A 24,321-nucleotide genomic window follows, 5' to 3' on the forward strand; every position below is an offset into this window, starting at 1 on the left:
GGTGGGAGGGAGGGGGGCGCAAGAGGGAGGAGATATGGGAACATATGTATATGTATAACTGATTCACTTTGTTGTAAAGGAGAAACTAACACACTATTGTAAAACAGTTATACTCCAATAAAGATGTTAAAAAAAAAAAAGAAATACTATTTTACATCATATTTGTTCGACTATATTTTGGTAATCTTTTTGTCATCCACTAACACTCCACCATCAACTCCCTTTATTGCTCTACTTGCTAAAAACAACCTTTTGGGCTCAAATCTTTAAGGGCTTTTTGCAATATTCCACTCATTCAGGACTTCTCATGGCACCTCTCAGGTCTTTGTCATTTACCCTTTAAGTTTTTATGTCGGATCTTATTGGAAATCACACTCTGCAGTTCATCACTCACTCTCTTTAGTTATCCCCTGCCTTCTTTATCTCTCATCAAAATCTTATGCTGGTGTCAACTCAGAATTTCACTCTGAAGGCACACCAGGCTAATCTTTGTCTCGCATCCTCTTCAGAGTTTTTTCAAGTCCTGGGAGCATAGCCAGTCTGTCCTGCCTTCTTAAAACAGCTCAGGCCCGTATCCAACTGCAGCAACATCCCCCTTCCCATCTCGAAGTGTGTAGTAGCATCGTCACAAGCTTCCTGGCAACCTCATCTCAACAGTTTGAACTGAATTAGAAAGGGCTCTTGGTGATAGTATTTTCTTATCCCTTGGGTAAGTGTGCCATTGACTACAGGTAATGATGACAGGATCTCTTGTTTTTCCAGGTGACAGACCATATTTCTTCTGACTCTGTTTCATCTTCTACCAGCAGTTTCTGGAGCTCGAGCTCTACCCTTTGCGACAAGGAAAATGTACATGTGTTAAATAAGGGCATACAAGCAGGTAAATTAATTTAAACACTTCCATTGAAATACAGGTAGCTCTTAAAACTATGGTAACATACTCAACTTCACTCACAATAAAAGAAATGAAGATTAAAACTATACTCAAATGCCATTTGTCACCTATCAGATTGACAAAAATCTAAGTTTGATAGTAAGTTTGTGGGCAAGCCTGTAAGGAAATAGGTACATTCTAGTAGGAATATAAGTTGGGAGTACAACCCCTCTTTGGCAGTTTCTATCAAAATTACTTTGACCCAGCACTTCTACTTTAGGAGTTTAGCCTATAAGTATACAGTGCATATGTGTAAAATGGCAAGTGTACAGAATTAACCACTGGAGTATGGTTATTATAAGCAGAAAAGTAAAATCAACTTAGATGTCCATCAGTAGCCAGATTGTTAAATAAGTTATTGTATATCCATATAATGAAGTCCTACATGGGATGAGGAAGCTCTTGCTACTAATATGTCAAGATCTCCGAGATATATAGTTAAAAAGAAAAAGCAAGGTACAAAATAGTGTATAGCATGCTACTACATGTATTTTAAAAATGAAGGAAGAGAATTGCTTGAATTTGTGCAAAAAATTCTCTGGAATCACAGGGTTATAAACGTAATGAATGAAGAACAAGAATGGGGAGGAGGCTTTTCACTTTATGACTTCCTATATCTGTTGACTTTATAACACAGAGATAAACTTGCCCCTTGATGATTTTTCGCTTCGAGTCGTGTCTTTACATCTGTTAACCTCTTCCTTACCTGGGTAACTGCCAGTAGGACTAGTAGCACTTACTGTCCCTCTCACTTGGGACCAGAATGGAAATCCTTTTCCCATTGAATCCATATGAGTAGTTCTTTCCCTCTAATATCTAAACTGACAAATGAAAACCCTCTCTCCCTCTCTCTCTCTGTCACAGACACACACATCCTCCATCTCTATCTCTACCCTCGTCTTCCCTCTCTTCTTCTCTCTCCCTCATACCCCTTCACCCCACCCAAGAGGAAGCAGTAGCCTGCGATTTTGAAGGCTTAAATTTTTTTCATTTACTGAAGTGGAATAAAAAAATCCAACTCTAATGGTAATAGTGAAACTACCCTTCCTTATTCAGGTATCATAATAAGAAAAACATGTATATTACTTATCATAGTTAGGATACCTTCTGATGACAATAAGAGAAAATACAACTCAAACTTGTTCTAAAAAATAAGGAAATATAAAATCTCACATAACGAAATTACAATAAAACTTTGAAGAGGCTTGATGTAGTAAGTACAATAATATGATTCCAAAACAGTTTATATCACCTTTCAACTCTGCTTGCATTGTCTTTTGCATTCATTCAGAGCACTATCTTCAACAAATATTTTTACATAACGATACTTGTTAAAAATGTGTCTCAATGATTGTTTTGAATATTTTACCAGGTTTATTTATTTATTTATGTATTTTTGCCACACTGCGCGGCACGTGGGATCTTCCCCAAACAGGGATCGAACCTGTGCCCCCTGCAGTGGAAGTGTGCAGTCCTAACCACAGGACCACCAGGAATTCCCTATTTTACCAGATTTAGATATGAAAATTATAGATCTTCTCAATTCCTTTTCTTTACAGAATAGAAAATAAATGATTAATTTTTTTTTAAGTTTTCATTTACTGACTTGAATATACCTGCCAACCAAGTCTCAAGGCTCTTCCCCTTAGGTACGTTGGAGATTGTGAATGGTGTCAGAAAACACACTCGAGATGTTGGAATGACTTTCCCAACTCCAAGTTCTAGCGAGGCTAGAGTAGAAGAGGACAGTGATGTGACTTCTTGGTCAGAAGAAAAGATAGAAGAGAAAAGGCTCCTTACCAATTATCTTGGGGACAGAAAGTTAAGGAAGAATAAGCAGAGCTGCTGGGAAGGTCAGTTTCTAATTCTGCTTTCTTAGTAGAAAAACTAGTGAATTTCAAGTCTTTTGCAAAGCTAAGATTCTTTGTTTCTAAATGACTTTATGTTGACCCTATCTTTTCTCCAGCACCACCTTGGCAAATTTTGAAAGTACAGTCATCCCTCCGTATCTGCAGGAGATTGGTTCCGGGACCACTCATGGATACCAAAATCCATGGATGCTCAAGTCCTTTATATAAAATGGCATAGTACTGGCCCCTGAATCCAAGGATTCTGTGTACATGGATACAGAGGGCTGACTGCATCCAACACTACAATTACTGAGTCACAACTGCAGTTAAGCAGACTCCAGGGCATCCTGGTGGCCACTGATAGCTGAGTCCCTGAGAGCCTATATTATGCACGTCTCTGATGAAAAAAGTGAAAAATCTTTTTTTTTTCTTAAAAATAATTCCTATAGGAGTTTCATGGTTTGTTCCTGTGGAAAATGTGAAGTCTGGTCTTAAGAAGGAAAACCTGCCCAAGTTTCATGGCCCTGGTGTCTCCTGGTTTGCACCAGTAACCAACACCACACCTTGGAGGGAGCCACTACAGGAACAGAACTGGCAAGGACAGCACATGGACAGCCACAGTTCAGTAGCAGGCCCAGGCAGAGATCCACTGAAGCCATTTGTGAGAGCAACCCTATAGGTACAATGACATTGAGTTAATTTTAACCATATGTTTAAGGAGGAAGAAGGGGCAAGATACAAAAGAGTTAAACCTGTGACTTGGCTTTCTGAAGTACAGTCAAGTGATCCTCGTTTCTAGCACCTCCACAGTTCATCTGTTCTCACACTCACTGTTAACCGTTATAAATCGTGCATCACCCTCAGTATCTGGGGGCAAGGCAATAGAAGGGAGGATGTTGTGTAGCTGCTCATTGGGTTTGTACATAGATACCAGCACGTGGAGCGCAGTAGAGGCCTGATGTTTGCGCCAGCCTTATATTTGTTCCTGCATTTACATAACTCCTATTTCTGCTTCACACAGGGTTTTAAAGGCACCGGCTCTCTTCTTTATAAGTACCTGGGGAGCTAAAGAAAATGTTTTTGTTTTGTTTTTTACATTTATTTATTTAGTTATTTTATTGTTGGCCACATTGGTTCTTCCTTGCGGTGCACAGGCTTCTCATTACGGTGGCTTCTCTTGTTGCGGAGCACAGGCTATATAGGTGCATGGGCTTCAGTAGTTGTGGCACAAGGGCTTAGTTGCTCCGCGGCCTGTAGGATCTTCCCGGACCAGGGATCGAACCTGTGTCCCCTGCATTGGCAGGTGGATTCTTAACCACTGCACCACCAGGGAAGTCCAGAAAATGTTTTTTTTAATGATGTATTTCTTTGAAGGGAAATTAAAAATAGCACAATGGGCCAAGCTTTATCCCATCAACACTGGGGAGAGTTGTTGCCACAGTCTTAGTTCTTGGCTTATTCCAAAGGCATTTCTTTGATCCCTCTGATTTTCCTACTGGAGCTTTCCCGCACAGGGAGTTGTTAGATAATTCTTCAACTCTATTTATTTTCTATAAGTTACAAACCTGTTAGGCAGGTACTGTTTTTTTCTAGGCCCTTGGAGAAAAGCCTACATCATTAATGTGAGGTTGGGCACTTTTTCTCCTCCTCAGGAATCACTGCAACTTCACAGACCTGACTTCATCTCATGCTCTGGGGAACGGATAAAGCGCTTGAAGTTAATAGTCCAGGAGAGGAAGCTGCAGAACATGTTACAGAGTGAACGGGAGGCACCGTTCAACACTGTGCGAGAATGGCAGGGCCAGCGGGACGCCATGCACCTGCTCCCCAAGAGAGGTATATTCTTCCTGTTCACTTTCCTGTTACTTGGTAGAGAGGGCAAGGTCTGCTTCATGCAAGGCAGCACTGCTCAGTGCCAGGCTAGTTACAGGTCAGAAAGTGACCTTTTGCTTGTTGAGACTCAAATCTCCTTAGGTAGCAGAACCTGCCCAATTTAGCTCTCAGCACTTTCACAATCCATATAAGCCCAGTTACTCTTGCCCTATCACTACACTTTAAAAATGAGAGTGTGCAGTGAGAATGGTGTTTGGGTTTGTTTTTGTTTTGGGGGCGCCACGTGGCTTGTGGAATCTTAGTTCCCTGACCAGGGATTGAACCCGTGCCCTCAGCAGTGAAAGCACGGAGTCCTAACCACTGTACAGCCAGGGAATTCCCAAGAAAGGTATTTTTAAAAACCAGCTCTGTCACCATGAGCAAGTTAGTTCCAAAAGTATAATGTTTTGAGGGGCTTGGGGCTGATTGCAGGCTTGCCTTCCTCATAGGGTAGCAATAATAATAACAAACACTTATATAGCCCTTATGTTTTGCCCAGACCTTGTTCTTGTTTAATGCTTACAGAACCTCTCTGAGGTGATAACTATGAATATCCCTGTTTCACAGATGAGAAAACTGGGCCAAAGAGAGATTAAGTACCTTGCCCAAGATTTACACACCTGTTAAACTGGGATTTGAACCCTGGTGGGCTGGCGCTGGAGTCTGTTCTCTTAACAATTATGCTAGATGTAAGATCTCAATAAAATAATATGTGAAATCTGTGAAAACTGTGAAGTACTACCTAATGCTTTCATCACAGCCTTACCTGTAAACTGGTCAGTGTTTCAATGCACACTGTCTAGTCTGTGCCACAGTGTTGTGTCTTCAGAAGCCTCAGGCTGCTATCATAGTCATCATAGTCTAACCCTGGCCTTGGCCTTGGCCATTACTCACCACCCAGCACCGCCAGCTCAGAGTAGGGGCGCAAAGTCCTAGCAGGTCCCTCTCACAGTTCTTGAGCAACACACCCTTCCTTATTAAGATACAGTCCCCTGTTACTGATCCCCTAAGTGTGGGGGACCCCTCAATGGGTCCTCTGCCTAGAGTCACAAATGTCAGTTGAATGAGACCAGGTTCGACATAGCAGAGCATAGACTTTATTCACTGATCAAAGAATGGAGAAAGGAGAGCTCATGTTCTAAAGATACTTTCTCCCTGAAGGGAGCAGAGTAAGGGATTTTAAGGGTTAGGAGGCAGATAGGTCATTAGGGCTTGAGGAAGGGGGTGGAGATTTTCAGGGGCAGCCGGGGGCAGCCAGGGCATGCTCAGTCTTCCGTGGTCCTTTGCACATGGCGCAGATTGTGCCTAGCAGAGTACAAATGCCCGCTTTGAGCAGAGATCATAGCATGGTAATGAAGCAAAGGTAACTTTTGGACACTTCCAGGTTTCATCCGCGCACACTTATTCTTATGGTCAAGTCAGAACCTGTTTGGGGGAGTTCACCACTACATATCTCTCAAAGCATGTATCTCTCAAAGTACAGCTGCAAAACATCTCTGCCAAATGCCAGGTACTTTTGAAACTAACACAAAGATAAAACAGGGCAAGTGTCCTTCAGCTCTCAGGGTCTGGTATGGAAACAGAGTGATAAATCAAGTCACAGGTCCTTCAGTTTTTAGGGGCTGGTATGGGTGACACCACTGCTACTCAGCCATAAAAAAGAATGAAATTTTGCCACTTGCAACAGCATGGATTAACCTGGAGGGTATTATGCTTAGTGAAATAAGTCAGACAGAGAAAGACAAATACTGTATTACATCACTTATATGTGGAATCTAAAAACTACAACAAACCAGTAAATATAACAAAAAGAAATAGACTCACAGATATTGAGAACAAACTAGTGGTTACCAGTGGGGAGAGGGAAGGGGGGAGGGCCAAGATAAGGGTAGGGGATTCAGAGATAAAATAAATAAGCTACAAGGACATATTGTACAGCATAGGGAGTATAGCTAATATTTTGTAATAACTATAAATGGAGTATAACCTTTAAAAATTGTGAATCACTATGTTGTACACCTGAAACTTATGTAATATTGTAAATCAACTATACCTCAATTAAAAAAAAAGACACAATACGTTAAAAAAACCTCTTCTTCTTTTGCTTAGGCTTCCTGGCTGCCCAAAAGAAAAGGCCTGTTGGAAAGAAGGAAATGATTCAGCAGTCTAAGTGGTAAGGCCAAAAGAATAAGTAACTATAAAAGTATAAATCAGGCCACCAAATGGTCAGGAGCTATAGCTTGGCCCCAGAATAAGGGCATTATGCTCTAGTTAAAACATTATGAGAGATAAAAAAAAATACATTATGAGAAAATTAGTTACAAAAATAGTTTCTCACTTATGGCACTAAAAAAGAAATGAAAAATAGCAGATCATGGTATGGATGCCTCATATATAAAAAATACAAAGAATCACCAATAATTTGTTTACCTTAATCAGGCTTGTGTTTGTTAGAAACAAATATAAATAAAAAATATTTTTAAATAAAATTAAATATCTGGGGCCTTATATCTAGGCAATCCTTTTACTAGGAATTGTATCCAGTACAATGAGAAATAGGGGAATAGTCTCCAAGACACAGTAAATTAGGCTTAAAAAAAAAATCAAGTTTCAGAAGCATGTGTACACTGCCACCAATTGTAGTCTTTAATAAAAAAGTATTTGTGCTTACACAGATGCATATACTTGTATATGCATAGATTATCTCTGGAAGGATACCCAAAATACTGGTAATAGTTGTTGCCTTTGGGACAAGGAACTGAGTGACTGGGGTACAGAGGTTGGAGAAAGACATTTTTTACCTTTTAAAATTTTGTGCCGTTGCATTCATTAGCAATTAATTAATTAGAGATATGCATATATTGCTCATGAGACTGCCATAGAATAACTAAGTTAATAGTTTGTTACCTCTTAGGGGGTCATTGGAGACTTCCTTTAATAAGAACAGTTTTATAGTTGGCATAGTGCTTTAAAACAATTTATCTGGGCTTCCCTGGTGGCGCAGTGGTTGAGAGTCAGCCTGCCGATGCAGGGGACACGGGTTCGTGCCCCAGTCCGGGAAGATCCCACATGCCGCGGAGCGGCTGGGCCCGTGAGCCATGGCCGCTGAGCCTGCGCGTCCGGAGCCTGTGCTTCGCAACGGGAGAGGCCAGAACAGTGAGAGGCCCGCGTACCGGAAAAAAAAAAATTTTATCTTAGGTAATTAAAACATTCCTCTTGAAATCTTTTTACTCTCCATTTAGTAAACCATTTCCTTATAGGTATTTCAAAGGGATGCTTTAATTAAGTGGTTTTCAAAGTGTGGTCCATGGGCCTCTGGAAGTTGCTGAGACTCTTTCAGGGGATTTGCCAGGTCAAAACAAATTTCAAAATAATACTAGGATATTATGTGTCTTTTTAACTATATTGACATTTGTACAGATGATGCAAAAGTAATGAAGGGAGGACTAAAACTGCTGATGCCTTAGCACTATTTGAGACAGTGGACCAAACTGTGCTAGTCTAGTTGGCATTTTATTCTTCACAGCCACATGGCAGCAGTGTAATGCAAGTACACATAAAGCACTTCTGCTGCATACCAAGATATGATGATTGGTTCAAGGAAAAGCCTTGGTTTGTGTAGTGAGCTGAACTAGCTGCCTTTTTCATGGAACATAGCTTTTACTTGAAAGAATGACTGATAAACTAATTATTCCAAATTCGGTATATGACAGATATTTTCTTGAAAATGAGGAAGTGAATCTGTCACTTCTCCAGGAGAACAGCTGACAGTATTTATTGCCAAAGAGAAAATCTGAGCTTTCAAGCAAAGAATAGAATTCTAGAAAACTTGTGTCTACCACTATGAGATTGACTATCTCCCAGTACTCAGACTTTTCTGATGAGATCAGCAGTGACATAAATAATTGTAATATTTTTCATATTATATAAGTAAATATGTCAACATTTAAACTACCACTTGTCAAGATTTGGTATAGCATCAAGAAAATCAGGGAATTCCCTGGTGGTCCAGTGGTTAAGACTTGGCGCTTTCACTGCCGAGGGCGCAGTTTCAGTCCCTGGTCAGGAAACTAAGATCCTGCATCCTGAAAGCTGAGTGGCCAAAAAAAACAGAAAATCAGCAATTATCTGAAAAGAATATTAAAATACTCTTTTCTTTTCCAATTACATATGTGCAAACTGGATTTTTTTTAATGTACACTTTAACCAGAACAACATATAACAGCAAACTTAATACAGAAGCAAATATAAGAATTCAGCTGTCTTCTATTAAACCAGACATTAAAGAGATTTGCAAAATATGTATAACATGCCACTCTTCTTATTTTTGTTTTGGAAAGTATATTTATTTTATATGTTAGCATGTAACAGGCTTTTTTTTTTAATAAATTAAGAAACAAGTTTTTTATTGAAGTATAGTTGGCTTACAATGTTATATTAGTTTCAGGCATAAAACATAGTGATTCAATATTTTTATAGGTTATACTCCATTTAAAATTATTACAAAATAATGGCTATATTTCCCCATGCTATACAATATATCCTTGTTGCTTACTTATTTTTTACATAGTTTGTATCTCCTAATCCTATACCCCTATTTTGCCCCTCCCTCCTTCCTTCTCCCCACTAGTAACCAGTGGTTTGTTCTCTGTATCTGTGAGTCTGTTTCTGTTTTGTTATATACATTCATTTGTTTTATTTTCTGGACTCCACACATCAGTGATGTAATACAGTATTTGTCTTTCTCTGTCTGACTTGTTTCACTAAGCATAATACCTTCTAGGTCCATCCATGTTGTTGCAAATGGCAGAATTTCATTCTTTTTATGGCTGAGTAGTATTCCATTATATATACATACCACACCTTCTTTATCCATTCATCTGTTGATGGACACTTAGGTTGTGAAATAAGTATTTTTGAAATTCTTTTTAAATGTTTTAATTTCTAATATAGTAAGTATCAATAGATAAAATCCACATTCACCAAAATTGCCCTCAATTTTTAGGAGTATAAAGGTGTCGAAAGTCCAAAAACTGTGAGAATTATTGCTTCATTCTGAATGTCACAAAATTTAATTAATGGAAATTACATAGTGTTCATTGTGTGGCAGCTAATAACACTCTCACCTCAGCAAGAGGAGTCTTTGCTCTATGGGACTATGAAGCTTGCCTGCAAGAAGGTAGGGCATCTTCAGAAAGATATCTGTGCTTTAAAATATAAGTATAGTTGTAGGAGTGGATTAAGTACCCATCTTCTAGGAAGAGACAGGTTTTAAATCGATACATTTTTATTAGAGTACTTCTGTTCCATTTTATTTCTGATATGGCCCTCTTTCAAAGAAGCCATCTACTTCCATCTGAGAATCATAGAGTTGAATGGGATCTTAAAGATCATCTAGTCTACCTTTAACTTTTAGGAAACTGTAACCCAGAGAGAGGTTGCCAGCAAGTCAGGGCCAGAGCTGGGGTTAGAGTCTGGCAGCAGGCTCCCCACCCAGTACTCCTTCAACTGTATCATGTAGAGGACTTGGAGCTCTGGATCTCTGTGTTACTCAACATCTTTTCCCATCACCTACCTCTACCAAAGATGTTTAAACGTTTCTGATAAGAGAAAAGATTTGGAGAAGAGAGAACCTGACTCTCTTAACTTGAAGCATTTCTTCCAACGTGTCCTTTAAGAGAAGTGTTTTCACTAACTTATTAATGCATATATTTGGGTATGCGCCAGGCACTGGACTGGGTACTACAAATGAAAGATAGTTGACTCCAGACCATGAGCAGACAGACAGTTCCAATAGTATGTAGTAATTGCTCTCAAGGATCCATTTACAAAATGCAATTTCTGGCTACTCTGATTAGCCCGACTCCCAGCTTTCCAGCCCTAGAATACAACCTTTACTGGCCCAAGCAGATCTTCTCTTCACATCACATGTTCTCCTTGGGATAACTCGTCTTTTTCCAATGGGCTTTGTTATCCCTTCTCTAACGCAACGGGAGAGGCCACAGCAGAGGGAGGCCCGCATACCACAAAAAAAAAAAAAAAAAAAAAAAATAGCCATTCTAACAGATGTGATGTGCTATCTCATTGTGGTTTTCATCAACAGTGACTTTTTAAAATATATGTTTTTTTTGTGTTTTCAGTTAGTGATTATCCTCACTAACTGTGTCCAAAGTGGACCTACCCATTTTCCTCTCCCACACTTACTTGGGCCACCCACTCACCCAGTAGAAAAGCTGGGGAGCTATTGCCTCCAGCTCCGTGACCCCACACTGCATGCACAGCCGGCTAGTGCATCCTGGAAACTCACCTTCCTGATTGCTCTGGAACCCATTCTCCTCACTGCCCTGATGCGGGCTTGGCCTCCTCTCTCGGAGAACTGCTCTTCTCCCACTTCTGTTCTTTATCTTCTCTAATCTCTTTTCCACAGAGGCTCTACATCATTATCAATGATTTTCTTTTCAGATTATAGAAAACTTTGGAAAATATAGAAAAAATTAGAAAGAGGAAAACAAATGTCACTCATAATTCTTCCATCTAAACATAACTAACACTAGTCCTGTTTCTATGGGGATTTTGCAGAGACCTGTGTTAACACACTTCTTTCTCCCCAGATTGTTTATCATACTATATATACAGGTTTGTAGCCTGCTTTATTTTGCTCAACATTGTATTGTGAACGTTTTCCCATAGCATAAAAGCTATTTAAAACATTTTGTAATAATTTTATTATAGCCCATATAATTTGTTTAACTGTTCTTTGGTTGGAGATTTACATTATTTCCAGTTAGAGTGTACTTATCAAATGCATGTTTGATCATGTTCCTCCCTACTTAAAATCAGTGGCATCCAGTCCCTGATAGGACAGAGCCCAAGGTTTTCACATGACTACAAGACCTTCACCCCATCTGCTTCCCTCCTGTTCCCCTACACTCTCTCCGTGAAGCCTTGACTCAATTCTTACCAACACTCCCTTCTCCCCACCTCCCCTTCCTGCTCCTAACTATTCTTCAAGACCTACCTCAAGCTTAGTCTCCTCTCTGGTCTTCCTTGACCTCCTTCAATCAGAATAAGTTCTGTTTCTTTTCCTATAACTCTATGTAGCATTTTGTAGATATGACGATTATTGTATTTTCTTTTGCATTATTTTTCATGCTTAAAAATATGGTAGTAATACAAAGTCATTATCTTATATTGAAACCATACATTTTTCCAGAGAGAGTGAAAAGAAGTTCATCTCCACCCCTTATTCCACTTCTTTCCCATAAGTAACCACTATTAGCAGGATTTTATTATGTTTTTATCTGTATCCCTTTTCAGATCATGAGCACTGCAGGCCAGGGTTCTTTGTGTCCAAGTGTCTAACAGGAAGCTGGGCACACAACAGGCCCACAGCCTGTCTGAGGGACTGAGTGCCTGGAGAGCAGTAGAGCTTAGGGAGGTGTGGGGAGGAGTGATCGTGTGCCTCTGTGGTCAGGTGACCTCACTGCTTTCTGTCTTTCCATCGGTGCCATTTCTAAGGATTTATGAACAGCTTCCAGAAGTACAGAAAAAGAGAGAAGAGGAAAAGAGGAGATCGGAATATAAGTCATACCGGCTGCGAGCCCAGCTATATAAAAAGGTCAGTCATTCCTAGAGCAGGATTGATGAGATTTATCAGGGGAAAGAGAAATTGAGAAAAACACATCTGACCTGTTTGAATTAACCACATTTGGAGAGTGAACTTAAGCTCATAACGCATTGTACCACTACTAAAATTTAGAAGATAAAAGCACCTGTAACTAGACTTCAAATCTGAAAATCTAGAAAGGCAAATCTAAAAAAGGCATCTTCCAGGGACTTCCGTGGTGGTCCAGTGGTTAAGACTCAATGCTTCCACTGCAGGGGGCACAGGTTTGATCCCTGGCCAGAGAACTAAGATCCCACATGCCGCACGGCATGGCCCCCCAAAAAATTGTTTTCATGTTTTTAAATTGTTTAATAAATAAATAAATAAGGCACCTTCCAGGCATACATTTGGAATGAAACCAAATTTCATACTTGGGTGTCAGTTTAGATGCCATGCTGGAAATGCCCACATCTTTCAGAACTGATGAGTTTTATCTAGAGTCCCAAATGATAGTTTTATGCCCCTTACGGGTGAATCATATACCACTAGAACTTTTTAAATAAATTGGAAAATGTCCAAGTGTAGCATACAAGTTGGCAGTTTGGGTACTCAGAGCCTTGAAGCCACTACCATTTCCTGCCCACAGCCCCAGTAGAATCAGTGGTACTGCAAGTCCCAGAACTTCACAGGCTAGGGGACTTGCTACCAATTAATTCCTTGAGAAAGCCGATGGGCTAATATGCCTGAAGGTCCAGATCCTTCAGTGTTCTCATTTCTTTCCCAACCCCCTCACTTCACCCCCAGAGGACTCTGAAAGTCAGAAACCAAGAGACAAGTTCATACCAGACCGATGTGGGATTGGAGAGCTGCTTCTGGAGCGCATACCACAGCTCAGGCTGGGCTCCCTCAGGTGGGGACGCCCCAGGCACTACATGGCCTGTCTGGTGTGTCAGCATCACAAGGCCAGGCCTCTTATTGTGCTTGTGTGTTTGTGAACTGATGGATGGATTAGTCTATTAGGATTATATTAATATTATATTTCTGTGTAGACTATAATAGACTACAGATCATCTTCCCTAAACACTTCAGGAAGTATTTTTTTTATAATTACCATAGTTTCTGTATCTGGGAAAGATAAACAAGATTTGGGGAGAACAACACTGGTCTCTTCAGCAACACGTCTGGGGTGAGGAGTGGCTGTCTGCCTCTAGTGGCAAGAGTATCTAACTTCTTTCCTGCCTTTCTTTTCTTCCACAGAAAGTGACCAATCAACTCTTGGGGAGAAAAGTTCCTTGGAACTGACATAAGAGTATTTTCCTCAGAGCCTTGGAATTATTATTATTTTTTTTTTTGGCGGTACAAGGGCCTCTCACTGTTGCGGCCTCTCCCGTTGCGGAGCGCAGGCTCCGGACGCGCAGGCCCAGCGGCCACGGCCACGGGCCCAGCCGCTCTGCGGCATGTGGGATCTTCCCGGACCGGGGCACGAACCCGTGTCCCCTGCATCGGCAGGCGGACTCCCAACCACTGTGCCACCAGGGAAGCCCAGAGCCTTAGAATTATATTTTATCAGCCTGGAGGAGCACAATCCTTACTTTTATGAGTCTGGTTTAATAAAACTTATCTTGTTGTCCATGTGTAATTTAGAAGTAGTAACCTTCTAAAGAGTCTTGGGTAGAATGATGACTAAGATTATTAATGGTTTAGGAGCAATACTTTCTCCACAGTGGCCTTGCCCACAGGGATGTTTGTTACAGTGGTATTATCTTAATTCTAGGCAAGAGTAAGTCCCTTTTTGTATGTGTTTTTATAGAAAATAACTTCTGATTGATGCATAGTAAAGCAAGCAGCAGAGGGTTATTTATTTCCCATCTGTAGAGGTGCAGGGAGCTATGCAGTGTCTCCCTGAGGTGTGTGGGGAACTTCAGTCTAAAAGCACCAGTCAAGGAAAAGAAATGCAGCATAACACGGTGAGAGCCCTTTTGTTGACTTGGTGTCAGACAGTGTCTGGTTAGGGTAGCCACCAGGTGGGCCCAGAGACTCTCAGCAGACACAGGTGCCTTGGGTCCAGAGCTACCTCCTAGCCTCATTCCAGCTTCCTTCGGGGCCATTAGCCTTTAGTAGACACAACTCAAGAGGCAACAGAAGCTTGATTTAAATCATGACCTGGTCCTGGATGTGGGTTGTGCCACTTCTAGGTCTAGTCCATGTCAAATCCCACACTCTGTCCCTGGCTGCCTTCTTCCCCTTGAGCAGAGACCTTGGGGGCCATAGCAGACTGATGGCATCGTTGGCCCTGATCCTTTTCACGTGGATTCTTCTCACACTCTTTCTCCACGCCCTTTCCACATGACTTCGCATTTCCTCTCACTGAAGAGGCAGGGCATGACACCTGGAGATCTAAGGGGCGGCCCAGCCGAGCTCAGCCTAAGCTGCCGACCCACAGACTCATGAGCTAAAAAAATGTTTATCATTATTTTGTGGTGGTTTTTTATGCAACATTCTCATGGCACTAGATAAATGAAACAGTAGCAACCCCAAAAACTGAATGGAGCAGAGCCACCCCACCACCAAGGCCATCGGGTTCCAATGTGAACAAGCAGTAAGCTTTTACTGTGGGGCACAAACCCGTATCCCCTGCATCGGCAGGCGGACTCTCAACCACTGCGCCACCAGGGAAACCCTGTGGTGGTTTTTTTATGCAATATTCTCGTGGCACTAGATAAATGAAACAGTAGCAACCCCAAAAACTGAATGGAGCAGAGCCACCCCAACACCAAGGCCATTGGGTTCCAATGTGAACAAGCAGTAAGCTTTTACTGTGCCGTCGCAGTGAGACTGCAGGGTTTGCTTATTACTGCAACAGAGCCGATCCCCCCTAACTAATCCACAACGACACAGATCATAGGCCCCCCTCCTTGCTCCAGTGCCTGAGAGACCTGAGCAGAGGGGAGACGGTAGACAAATTGCAGGGACAGCAACTAGCCTATAGCTTGTGGAGAAGAAAAACTAGCCCATCTTCCAGAAGCCGAGGCGCTGGTAAAGGGCCAGGGCAGAGTACTGCAGTGTGCTGGTGCTGAGGACCACTGCGCTGTAGCCCTGGTCCCACGCAGACTCGGACAGTCCTGACCAGGGCTTTTACTTATCCCTGACCACGGTGCTCCAGGGCCACACGTAGGTGAAGCAGCTGCAACTGCTCATTCCACAGGGTGGGCTTCTTAACGGGCAGTGCTCCCACCATGCCCACCACATGCCCCTCCGACTCAACCACCCAGAAGCAGGAGCCACTCTCACTGAAGTAGGATTTGGTGATGTCAGACATGTCTGTGTGCCAAGACATGACCTCAAACTGGATCCAGGGGTATTTGGCAAGAAACCTCAGGGCAGCAAGGAGGGCGAGGCTGACCACGAAGGCCAGGACCCAGGAGCCAGAGACCAGGAATAGGGCAAGGGGCCCCTGCAAGCAAGAGCACAAGCGTTCGTGGCAGCTTTAAGATGTGGTGGAATGTGGTGGGAAGGTGCTCGGTCATCACCTTGGAGAACAAGCCCACGAGCCATTTGTGATAATTTTCCTGGTATTTGTCGATTTGATAAGAAGCCATGGAAGACTTCTGTGTCTGGATCTCAAAGTTCAAGAGAGAGGTAGGAGTCCCTGTATGACTTCCTGGCAGCCCTGGGGGAGAAAGAAGAAGCCATGTGAGTGGCTTATCCTCCCACCCCCCAGAACTGGGGATGACCCTGCTCAAGGATGTGTCTTCTGCTTCTACCCAAGAGGAAATGGGCCACAACCACTGGGAGAAGGTGTAGAGTCAGCAGAAAGGTCTGCATTTGATCCTGTCTCCATGCATGACCTTGGGCATGTTACATAATCTTCTCTAAGAACTTGCCTTCTGAAGTTGTTTAGAGGATTTAATAAAATAACATATACAAATCTCTGGTTATAAAGTACCCTCCCCTCCCCCTCAGCAGAAAGGTCTGCATTTGATCCTGTCTCCATGCATGACCTTGGGCATGTTACATAATCTTCTCTAAGAACTTGCCTTCTGAAGTTGTTTAGAGGATTTAATAAAATAACATATACAAATCTCTGGTTATAAAGTACCCTCCCCTCCCCCTCGTTCCCCTTTCCCTGGCTCTCTCAGCTTCTCCATACATTGGGGTGGCACCATGCAGCAGCCAAGCATGTGTCCCTCTCTGAGGGACCATACACTGCAGTAGTCCTGTGTTTCCAAGTACAAGTTTCAACAAAGGCTTCTTCCCACTTGTTTGCAAATTTTCAGGCTGTTGAGGTGGCATAAGAGCCAAACACCAAAAATAGACCAGGCTTGAGAGCCAGAGGAGGGTCCAGAGCTCCAAGCCACACCTAAGAACACTGTCCTTCCACCCATGGCCTCTCACCTGCTACCACAAGAGCCTTGAGTGTCCAGGGCAGCCTCTGCCCTCAGCCTCCACCTGGCATCCAGGAGAGACTGCAAGGGCACGCTCCACTTCCAGGGACCAGGTCCTGGATGGCACCTCATTGGCCAGCTCCTGGATATTTGTTCATCATAAATCCCAGGCTCAAGTAGCTGGGTTATGATGGAGTAGGGAGTCCATTCTGCACTCTCTGATCACTGGGGAATTAGCCTGGAGGGGGTACGCAGGGTCTGGAGCAGCTCAGGAGTCCTTGCCCTTGTGGACGGCCTCCACCCCACACCATGGCAGTTCATCCAGCACCTTGGTTCTCTCTGATGTCCACCCTCAGCCCCTCCACACAGCTGCTATGACCCTGGGGAATTTGCCCCTCACCCTGTGCTCTGTCATCACAGACCAGAGTCCAAGTCCCCTGGCTCAGCACACAAGGTGCTTCACAGCTGGAAGAGGGCAGCAGGAACCTGGCCATGCAGGGCCTATCATCCAGGTTGAGAAATTTGGACTCTATTCCAAGAACACCAGAAGGCCATTGCTATGCTTTTAGCTGGGGAGTAACATAACCAGAGGTAGGGGTGGAGTGTGTGGTGTGTGTCTATTACTCTGGCTACATGTGGAAAATGGATTGGAAGAGCCAGGAATGGAAGCATATATCCCCCTGCCCCCAGAGGCTAGCACAGCAGTCCAGGCGAAAGAAAGAAGGGCCTCCAGATACAGATATGCAGGCTGCTCACTGTAAAAGAGCACCTCGCCCAAGAAGTCTAGTGGGAACTAAAATCCATGAACCCTGGCACAGAGCTGAGTCTGACCAAAGGAAAAGGCACCTTTTTCTTATTTGCTCAAAGGTGTCGCTGCTCACTGAACTGTGTTTCCAATAGGTTGTGTCTTTGTGAAGGGGGTGCCTTGATCTGTGTTCACAAAGGAGCCATCCTGGCTAGCAGGGGTCCTACAAGAGAAAGCAGTGACTTGGACCAGAGTTGGGCCATGGGTGTGACCTGGCCCACTTGGAGGTGCACTTTGGGGGCAGAAATGGCAAGAGTTGATGATCTGAGGATGAAGAAGTGGTCAGAGATGACAGCCAGATTTCTGGCAAGAGCATCTAGGAAGGCGCTGGAGAGAGACCAGACTTGGAGAGAAAGATCATGACCACCCCAAAGGTGCCATCCTGGCAGCTGGAATCCAGGGCTGGTGATGGAGACTGCTGAGGCTCCAGATCTCTGGCACGCAAAAAGGCCACCAGGGTTTAACTAACATGAAGGCAGGGTGGTGAGCCATGGGTATGTTACATTGTTTTCAGTACATTTTAATATCTTTTTAAACGTTAAGCAAAACTTGAACTAAGAATCAAAAGAGAATAGAAGGCTCCAAAGTACAGCTGAGTATCCCTAATGAGTCTATCTAATAATAACCAGTCAGAAACCTAATAGTCAAGCTGAGGGGCCAGAGGTCCTTGATCTGTCCCTGCCCTCTCTTTCCTGTATTCTCACCGGCTTCTGTGGCTTTCTCAACACCCAATGGCCTTGGTTTACATTCAGGCTTTTCAACCTTCCTCATAGCCATGAATAATGAGGATTTATTGACATGAAAAATAATTGTCAAAATATAGCACCAAGCTATAAAGGTTATGAAACGGTATGTTTTCATTCATTTTAGGAAAAATATAACAAAAATAATTTATACACACAAGCATGCAGAGAGAAAAGTCTGAATGGTTACACCAAACATTGGCAGCATTTGTCTCTGGATAGAGGAATTATGGGTAATTCTCTGTGTAAGAAATGAAGTCTGGAAGTCTCAGCACATTCCAGACTCTTGGCCCTGCATGCAGATGATGAAATTGAGGCTTGGGAAGCTACCTGTCTCTGCCTCAGCCAACTTCTTCTTTATTTTTTTAAAATTTATTTTATTGAACTTAGTTGATTTACAATGTGTTAATTTCTGCTGTGCAGCAAAGTGATTCAGTTATACATATATATCTGTATCTATATATCCTTTTCCATATTCTTTTCCATTATGGTTTATCACAGAATATTGTATATAGTTCCCTGTGCTATACATTAGGACCTTGTTGTTTATCCATCCTATATATAATAGTTTGCATCTGCCCATCCCAAACTCCCAATCCATCCCTCCCCCATGCCCCCTCCCCCTTAGCAACCACAAGTCTGTTCTCTATGTCTGTGAGTCTGTTTCTGTTTTGTAGATGAGTTCATTTGTGTCATATTTTAGATTCCACATATAAGTGATAGCATATGGTGTTTGTCTTTCTCTTTCTGACTTCACTTAGCATGATAATCTCTAGGTCCATCCATGTTGCTGCAAATGTGCCTCAGCCAACTCTTTTTTTTAAAAAAATATTTATTTATTTTTGGCTGCATCGGGTCTTAGTTGCGGCACATGGGATCTTTTGTTGCAGCGCACCGGCTTCTCTCCAGCTGTGGTGCACAGGCTCAGTAGTTGTGGTGCAGACTTAGTTGCCCCACGGCATGTGGGATCTTAGTTCCCTGACTAGGGATCGAACCCGTGTCCCCTGTACTGGAAGGTGGATTCTTAACCACTGGACCACCAGGGAAATTCCCTCAGCCAACTCTTAAAAGTCTAAAGAGACCCAGCTAAGATTGTGAACTCCTAAAGGTAAGGCAGGTGTGTTATTTTATTCTATTATTTAATTTAATTTATTTATTTATAAAATAAATTTATTTATTTATTCATTTATTTAATTTTTGGCTGCATTGGGTCTTCGCTGCTGCACGCGGGTTTTCTCTAGTTGCTGAGAGCCGGGGCTACTCTTCGTTGCGGTGCGCGGGCCTCTCATTGCGGTGGCCTCTCTTGTTGCGGAGCACAGGCTCCAGGCACGTAGGCTTCAGTAGTTGTGGCACACAGGCTTCAGTAGTTGTGGCTCGCGGGCTCTAGAGCGCAGACTCAGTAGTTGTGGCGTACGGGCCCAGTTGCTCCGCGGCATGTGGGATCCTCCCAGACCAGGGCTCGAACGCGTGTCCGCTGCATTGGCAGGCGGACTCTTAACCACTGCACCACCAGGGAAGCCCTATTATTTTATTTTTAATTAACCATTTAAATGTGTACAATTCAGTGGCATTTAGTACATACAGAATGTTGTGTAACTACCACCTCTATCTAGTTCCAAAGCATTTTCTTTACCCCAAAAGGAGACCTGTTAGTCAGTAGGTAGTCACTCCCTATTTCCACCGCTCCCGAGCCCCTGGCAACCACTAACCTGCTTTCTGTCTCTATGGATTTACCTATTCTTGATGTTTCATTTAAATGGAAACACGTAATGTGTGAACTTTTACGTTCAGCCTCTTTCACTTTTGTTCTCAGAGTTCACCCATGTACTAGCATGTATCAGTACTTCATTGCTTTTCATGGCTGAATAATGTTGCATGGTATGGATAGACCACATTTGTTCATCCAGTCATCCATTGATGGACACTTGAGTTGCTTCCACCTTTCAGCTATTGTGAATAGTGCTGCTATGAACATTCTGTACAAGTGGTTGTTTCAACAACTGTTTTCAATTCCTTTGGTATATACCTAGGAGTGGAATTGCCAAGTCATATGGTAACTCTATTTTAACATTTTGAGGAACTGCCAAACTGTTGTCCAGAGTTTTACTTTCCACCAGCAGTGAGTCTTATTTGGTTTTACTTTCTGCCTCAGCACTATGCAGGTACACACAGGGAAGGAGAGACAGCTGTTATTCACTGAGATATTAGATGCCTGGCACTGTGAGAAAGCACTTTTCCTATGCTATACTATTTGATATTGGCAGCAACCTAAGAGCTAAGGTTGATATTGTTTCCATTTTACAAATGGGAAACCGAAGCCCACAAGCCTGAGATAGCCTATCCACAACCCCATAGAACATGGCAGGGTGGCACCCAAGCCTTGGCAGCTCTGACTTGAAGGCCTGAACATTTTGCTTTTTCAGTACCACATGCTGACCCCAAGAGGCAGCTGTCTGACAAGTGAATTATTAAGTAGTGTAAAGCACTGTATTCCAGGAGAACCAGCTCTGTCTGCTGGGATGCAAGATTCACCTCCAAGCCTCATTATGCCCCTATCACCAGCGGTCAGACCATACTTGACCAAATTCCAATACGTGACTAATGCTCTGTTCTTTCTTCAAGATCCAGTTTAGTGCTACCTTCTCCATCAAGACTTCTGACCCCTCCCAAGCAGATGGATCTTGTATCTGCTCCCTCTCTGAAGCCTTTGCACTTCTCATTAAGCACTTATATCACTGTTAATTTGTTACTTGCTTAACAAGTAACTGTTAACTTATTACAGTTAATTAAACAGTTACAAGTAACTGGATAAACTATTTTATTTTTCTATTGCCTATAGGAGCCTGATTATAATAGGTAATTATATTTTTGGAATCACTGTTATTCCCAGAGCTGTGGGACTTCAGAGCAGCATGTCAATGAAATCCCATGCTTGCATTTATGAAGAACACTTGCCTAATAGACCAACTCAGTCCAGAAGTGGGCCAATGAAATGGAAGGTAGACAGTCAACACTCATAGTGTTTTAGAAGCCTCAGAAAGAGAAGGAAAATGTCCTGGAAAGAACATCATCTCCCCTGATCTCTCATCGGGGCTCCCCATAACCTAGCCTCAGGTCAATGCCCTGGTCTCCCACTGAGGACTCATAACTTAGACGAATGAGAGGAAATAACAGCAAATTATTTCAAGGGGAAAGAAAGTGGACTAATAGGTCCTTGGCAGGACGTTCAGAAATCCTAGAACAATGATTCAGCTCTACAGAAGTGTTTCTAATCTAACCTGACTTAACCTTTTAACAAATTTAGCAAAAGGGAGATGGTATCAGCACTCCAATTAGGATAACTCGAGCTGATTTTACAGATATAGATCACCAAAGGGCCTAATTATGAAGGTGTGGATGGGTAGAGGGGAACCAGGTGTGTTATTGCTCAGAGGCCTGAAGCGAGGCGGAGGGAGAGGTGACAGGAGCCTGACCCAGGAGTTGAGTAGCGCAGACCACCCTGAGAGGTTCAGGGCCAAAGCCAGCCTAGGGGGTCCTTGCAGGGAGGGGCCAGGAGAATAAATACCCTGGCCTCGTTCTCCTGCTAGCCTCCCCCCTTCACACACACTGGCCAAACCCAAGTAGAAGCCAAGGGGAAGGCAGGACCTCTTGCTGGGTACATGGTAAGTCAGCCTCCAGGGCAGAGAGAAGAGTGGAGAAAGATGAAGGGTGACCTGGAGGGAACAATGGGAGACTACTGGCACAGAGGATTATGAAAACAAGAACAGGCAAATTGGATGAATACAAACTTTGCTCATTGCACCCAATCAGCCTAGAGATCTGTGCTTTACTCAATATTGTAACATGGAGTACAGATGGCACGTCAGTCAGCAAAAAATAAATACCCTGGCCTCATTCTCCTGCTAGCCTCCCCCCTTCACACACACTGGCCAAACCCAAGTAGAAGCCAAGGGGAAGGGAGGACCTCTTGCTGGGTACATGGTAAGTCAGCCTCCAGGGCAGAGAGAAGAGTGGAGAAAGATGAAGGGTGACCTGGAGGGAACAATGGGAGACTACTGGCACAGAGGATTATGAAAACAAGAACAGGCAAATTGGATGAATACAAACTTTGCTCATTGCACCCAATCAGCCTAGAGATCTGTGCTTTACTCAATATTGTAACATGGAGTACAGATGGCACGTCAGTCAGCAAAACAAAGCCAGGAGCAGAGAAGCAGCTGCAACCCCAGCACAGGTCCCGGAGCAGAAGAATTGACTACTGTAGTTCGCAGACAAGTGGAAAGGTCATCAAGGGGAAAGGCAGAATGATAATGGCAGCAGGAGGCAGGCCTGAAATAGTCTGTGAGCCATGAGGCTCCTTCTAAAAAGAAGGTGCAGGGCTTAGGAGCAGTTCTTGTAGTTCTTCTGAGTGTGTGGTGGGGAGGGGAATAGGGGATTAAAGACCATTTCACTGTAGTTACAGCCTTAGTTGTTCCCAAGACTGGGGAGATGGGGAGCAACAATGATTGCCTGGGTAACAGAGCCCCCTTCCCTCACCTTATCCCAGAGACAGCTGGCTTTTTACTTTAATATGTAACCCTTGACTAAGGCGCCAGATAAGGGTGTCCTACCAAACTGCATCCCTTCTCTGCCAGCACCAAAGTCCCTATAATTACAGGTTGCTTTTGCTGGGGAGCCTTTAGGCTCTGAAGCAACCTGGTTAATTTAGGAACAAAGAACATTGTTCCTAAATTGGATCAATTTTTTTAGAGAAAAAGCTTGTGGAGCTTACGTTAACTTCTTTCCCAGGAAATGGCATTACTTTTTCTTTTTTCTTCTTCACCCAAAGGCTCACAAAGAGTTGAAAACATTATAAATACAAAAATAAACCCTTTCAAAACACTCTTCATAACAAACTAATAAACAGTTCAACTTCACCCAGTAGTCTGACAACTCAAAATGGTGAAAATGTTGAAAAGTTAAAAGGCACTGTTGGCGAGTCTGCTGAGACTGGCGCACTTGTGCCAATTACAAGTGCAAAATGGCACCTTTCTGGTATTAAAAAATTCATATCCTCTTCCCTAATAACTCCACTTCAGGGAAGCTATCCTAAAGAAAGAGACGTGTACAGAGATTTATTTGCAAAAGCGAAGTGAAAAATTGAAAGCAATGTTATTGTATAAAAATAGAATTACATACGTGATGTTTCACATTGATAAAAACATGTTTGAGAGTGATGGCATGGGAAAAAGCAGTGTGATGGAGTCATTAGGAGCATAGAATCAGGGGTCACTCAGATAGATCTGAGTTTTAATTTTGACCACAAGCACTTTGAGCTTTAGGGCAGCTTTGACTCCCTAAGCTTCAGGGGAAAAGATGCCTTCATAATGGAGAGGTCTGGCAGGGGGTGGGGACCACCTTAATGAAGTGACCAAACTGTATCCCCAATGATGAGGCCAACTCCCAACAATATACAACTGGAAGGACACAAAATATATCTACTATCATTCCCCAAAATTTTAAAGCTGACTCAAATCATGAACAAACTCATTCTGAAATTCTGAAACACATCTAGGGTACTCGTCAAAGAATGTCGACATCACTTTAAAAAAAAAGAAAGAAAGATTGTTCTATGGGACTTCCCTGGCGGTCCAGTGGTTAAGACTTTGCCTTCCAATGCAAGGGGTGCAGATCTGATCCCTGGTCGGGGAGCTAAGATCCCACATGCCTGTGGCCAAAAAACCAAAACATAAAACACAAGCAATATTGTAGCAAATTCAATAAAGACCTTAAAAATGGTCCACTCCCTGGTGGCACAGTGGTTAAGACTCTGCGCTCCCAATGCAGGGAGCCCAGGTTCGATCCCTGGTGAGGGAACTAGATCCCACAGGCATGCTGCAACTAAGGAGCCTGCGTGCCACAGCCAGGGAGCCCACCAGCTGCAACTAAGGAGCCCACATGAGCCACAACTAAGGAGCAACCTGCTGCAACTAAGACCCAGCACAACCAAATTAAATAAATATTTTTTAAATAAAAATAATTATGAATAAATATTTATAAAAAATGGTCCACATCAAAAAAAATCTTTAAAAAAAAGATTGTTTAGATTAAAGGAGACTAAGAGACATGACAACTAAACACAATGTA

General features: G+C 42.9%; 3 protein-coding genes across 9 annotated transcripts in view; 1 reads left to right on the top strand and 2 right to left on the bottom strand.

Moving 5' to 3' along the window:
• The window catches only part of LOC102976581 (EKC/KEOPS complex subunit TPRKB), a 279,834-nt gene that overhangs the window by 186,741 nt on the left and 68,772 nt on the right, over nt 1–24,321 (bottom strand). The gene's annotated exons all lie outside the window — the stretch shown is intronic.
• LOC112067517 (EKC/KEOPS complex subunit TPRKB-like) overlaps nt 1–24,321 on the bottom strand; it is a 166,645-nt gene that overhangs the window by 130,715 nt on the left and 11,609 nt on the right. The window lies entirely within an intron of this gene.
• LOC112067509 (centrosome-associated protein ALMS1-like) lies at nt 816–13,824 on the top strand. Of its 2 annotated transcripts, none has more exons than XR_008618919.1 (6): nt 816–880; nt 2,584–2,787; nt 3,234–3,463; nt 4,437–4,620; nt 12,175–12,274; nt 13,520–13,797. XR_008618919.1 is itself a non-coding variant. In XM_055089263.1 (6 exons), the coding sequence occupies exons 3-6, from the start codon at nt 4,533–4,535 to the stop codon at nt 13,562–13,564; spliced, it is 297 nt and encodes a 98-aa protein (XP_054945238.1). In that variant the 5' UTR covers nt 2,570–2,787; nt 3,234–3,463; nt 4,437–4,532; the 3' UTR covers nt 13,565–13,824. The 2 variants fall into 2 exon arrangements, 1 of the variants encoding a protein (XP_054945238.1); XM_055089263.1 differs by lacking the exon at nt 816–880 and adding an exon at nt 6,766–6,829 and having other exon boundaries at nt 2,570–2,787; nt 13,520–13,824.

Source organism: Physeter macrocephalus, chromosome 12, assembly GCF_002837175.3.
Source record: "Physeter macrocephalus isolate SW-GA chromosome 12, ASM283717v5, whole genome shotgun sequence".
NCBI lineage: Eukaryota > Metazoa > Chordata > Mammalia > Artiodactyla > Physeteridae > Physeter > Physeter macrocephalus.

Bases quoted from the DNA above. Each gene is read 5' to 3' on its own strand.
- LOC112067509 (XM_055089263.1), top strand. From the start codon at position 4,533: ATGTTACAGAGTGAACGGGAGGCACCGTTCAACACTGTGCGAGAATGG. The intron at 4,621-6,765 runs GTATATTCTTCC...TCTTTTGCTTAG, and splicing joins GCACCTGCTCCCCAAGAGAG to GCTTCCTGGCTGCCCAAAAG. The intron at 12,275-13,519 runs GTCAGTCATTCC...TTTCTTCCACAG, and splicing joins GAGCCCAGCTATATAAAAAG to AAAGTGACCAATCAACTCTT.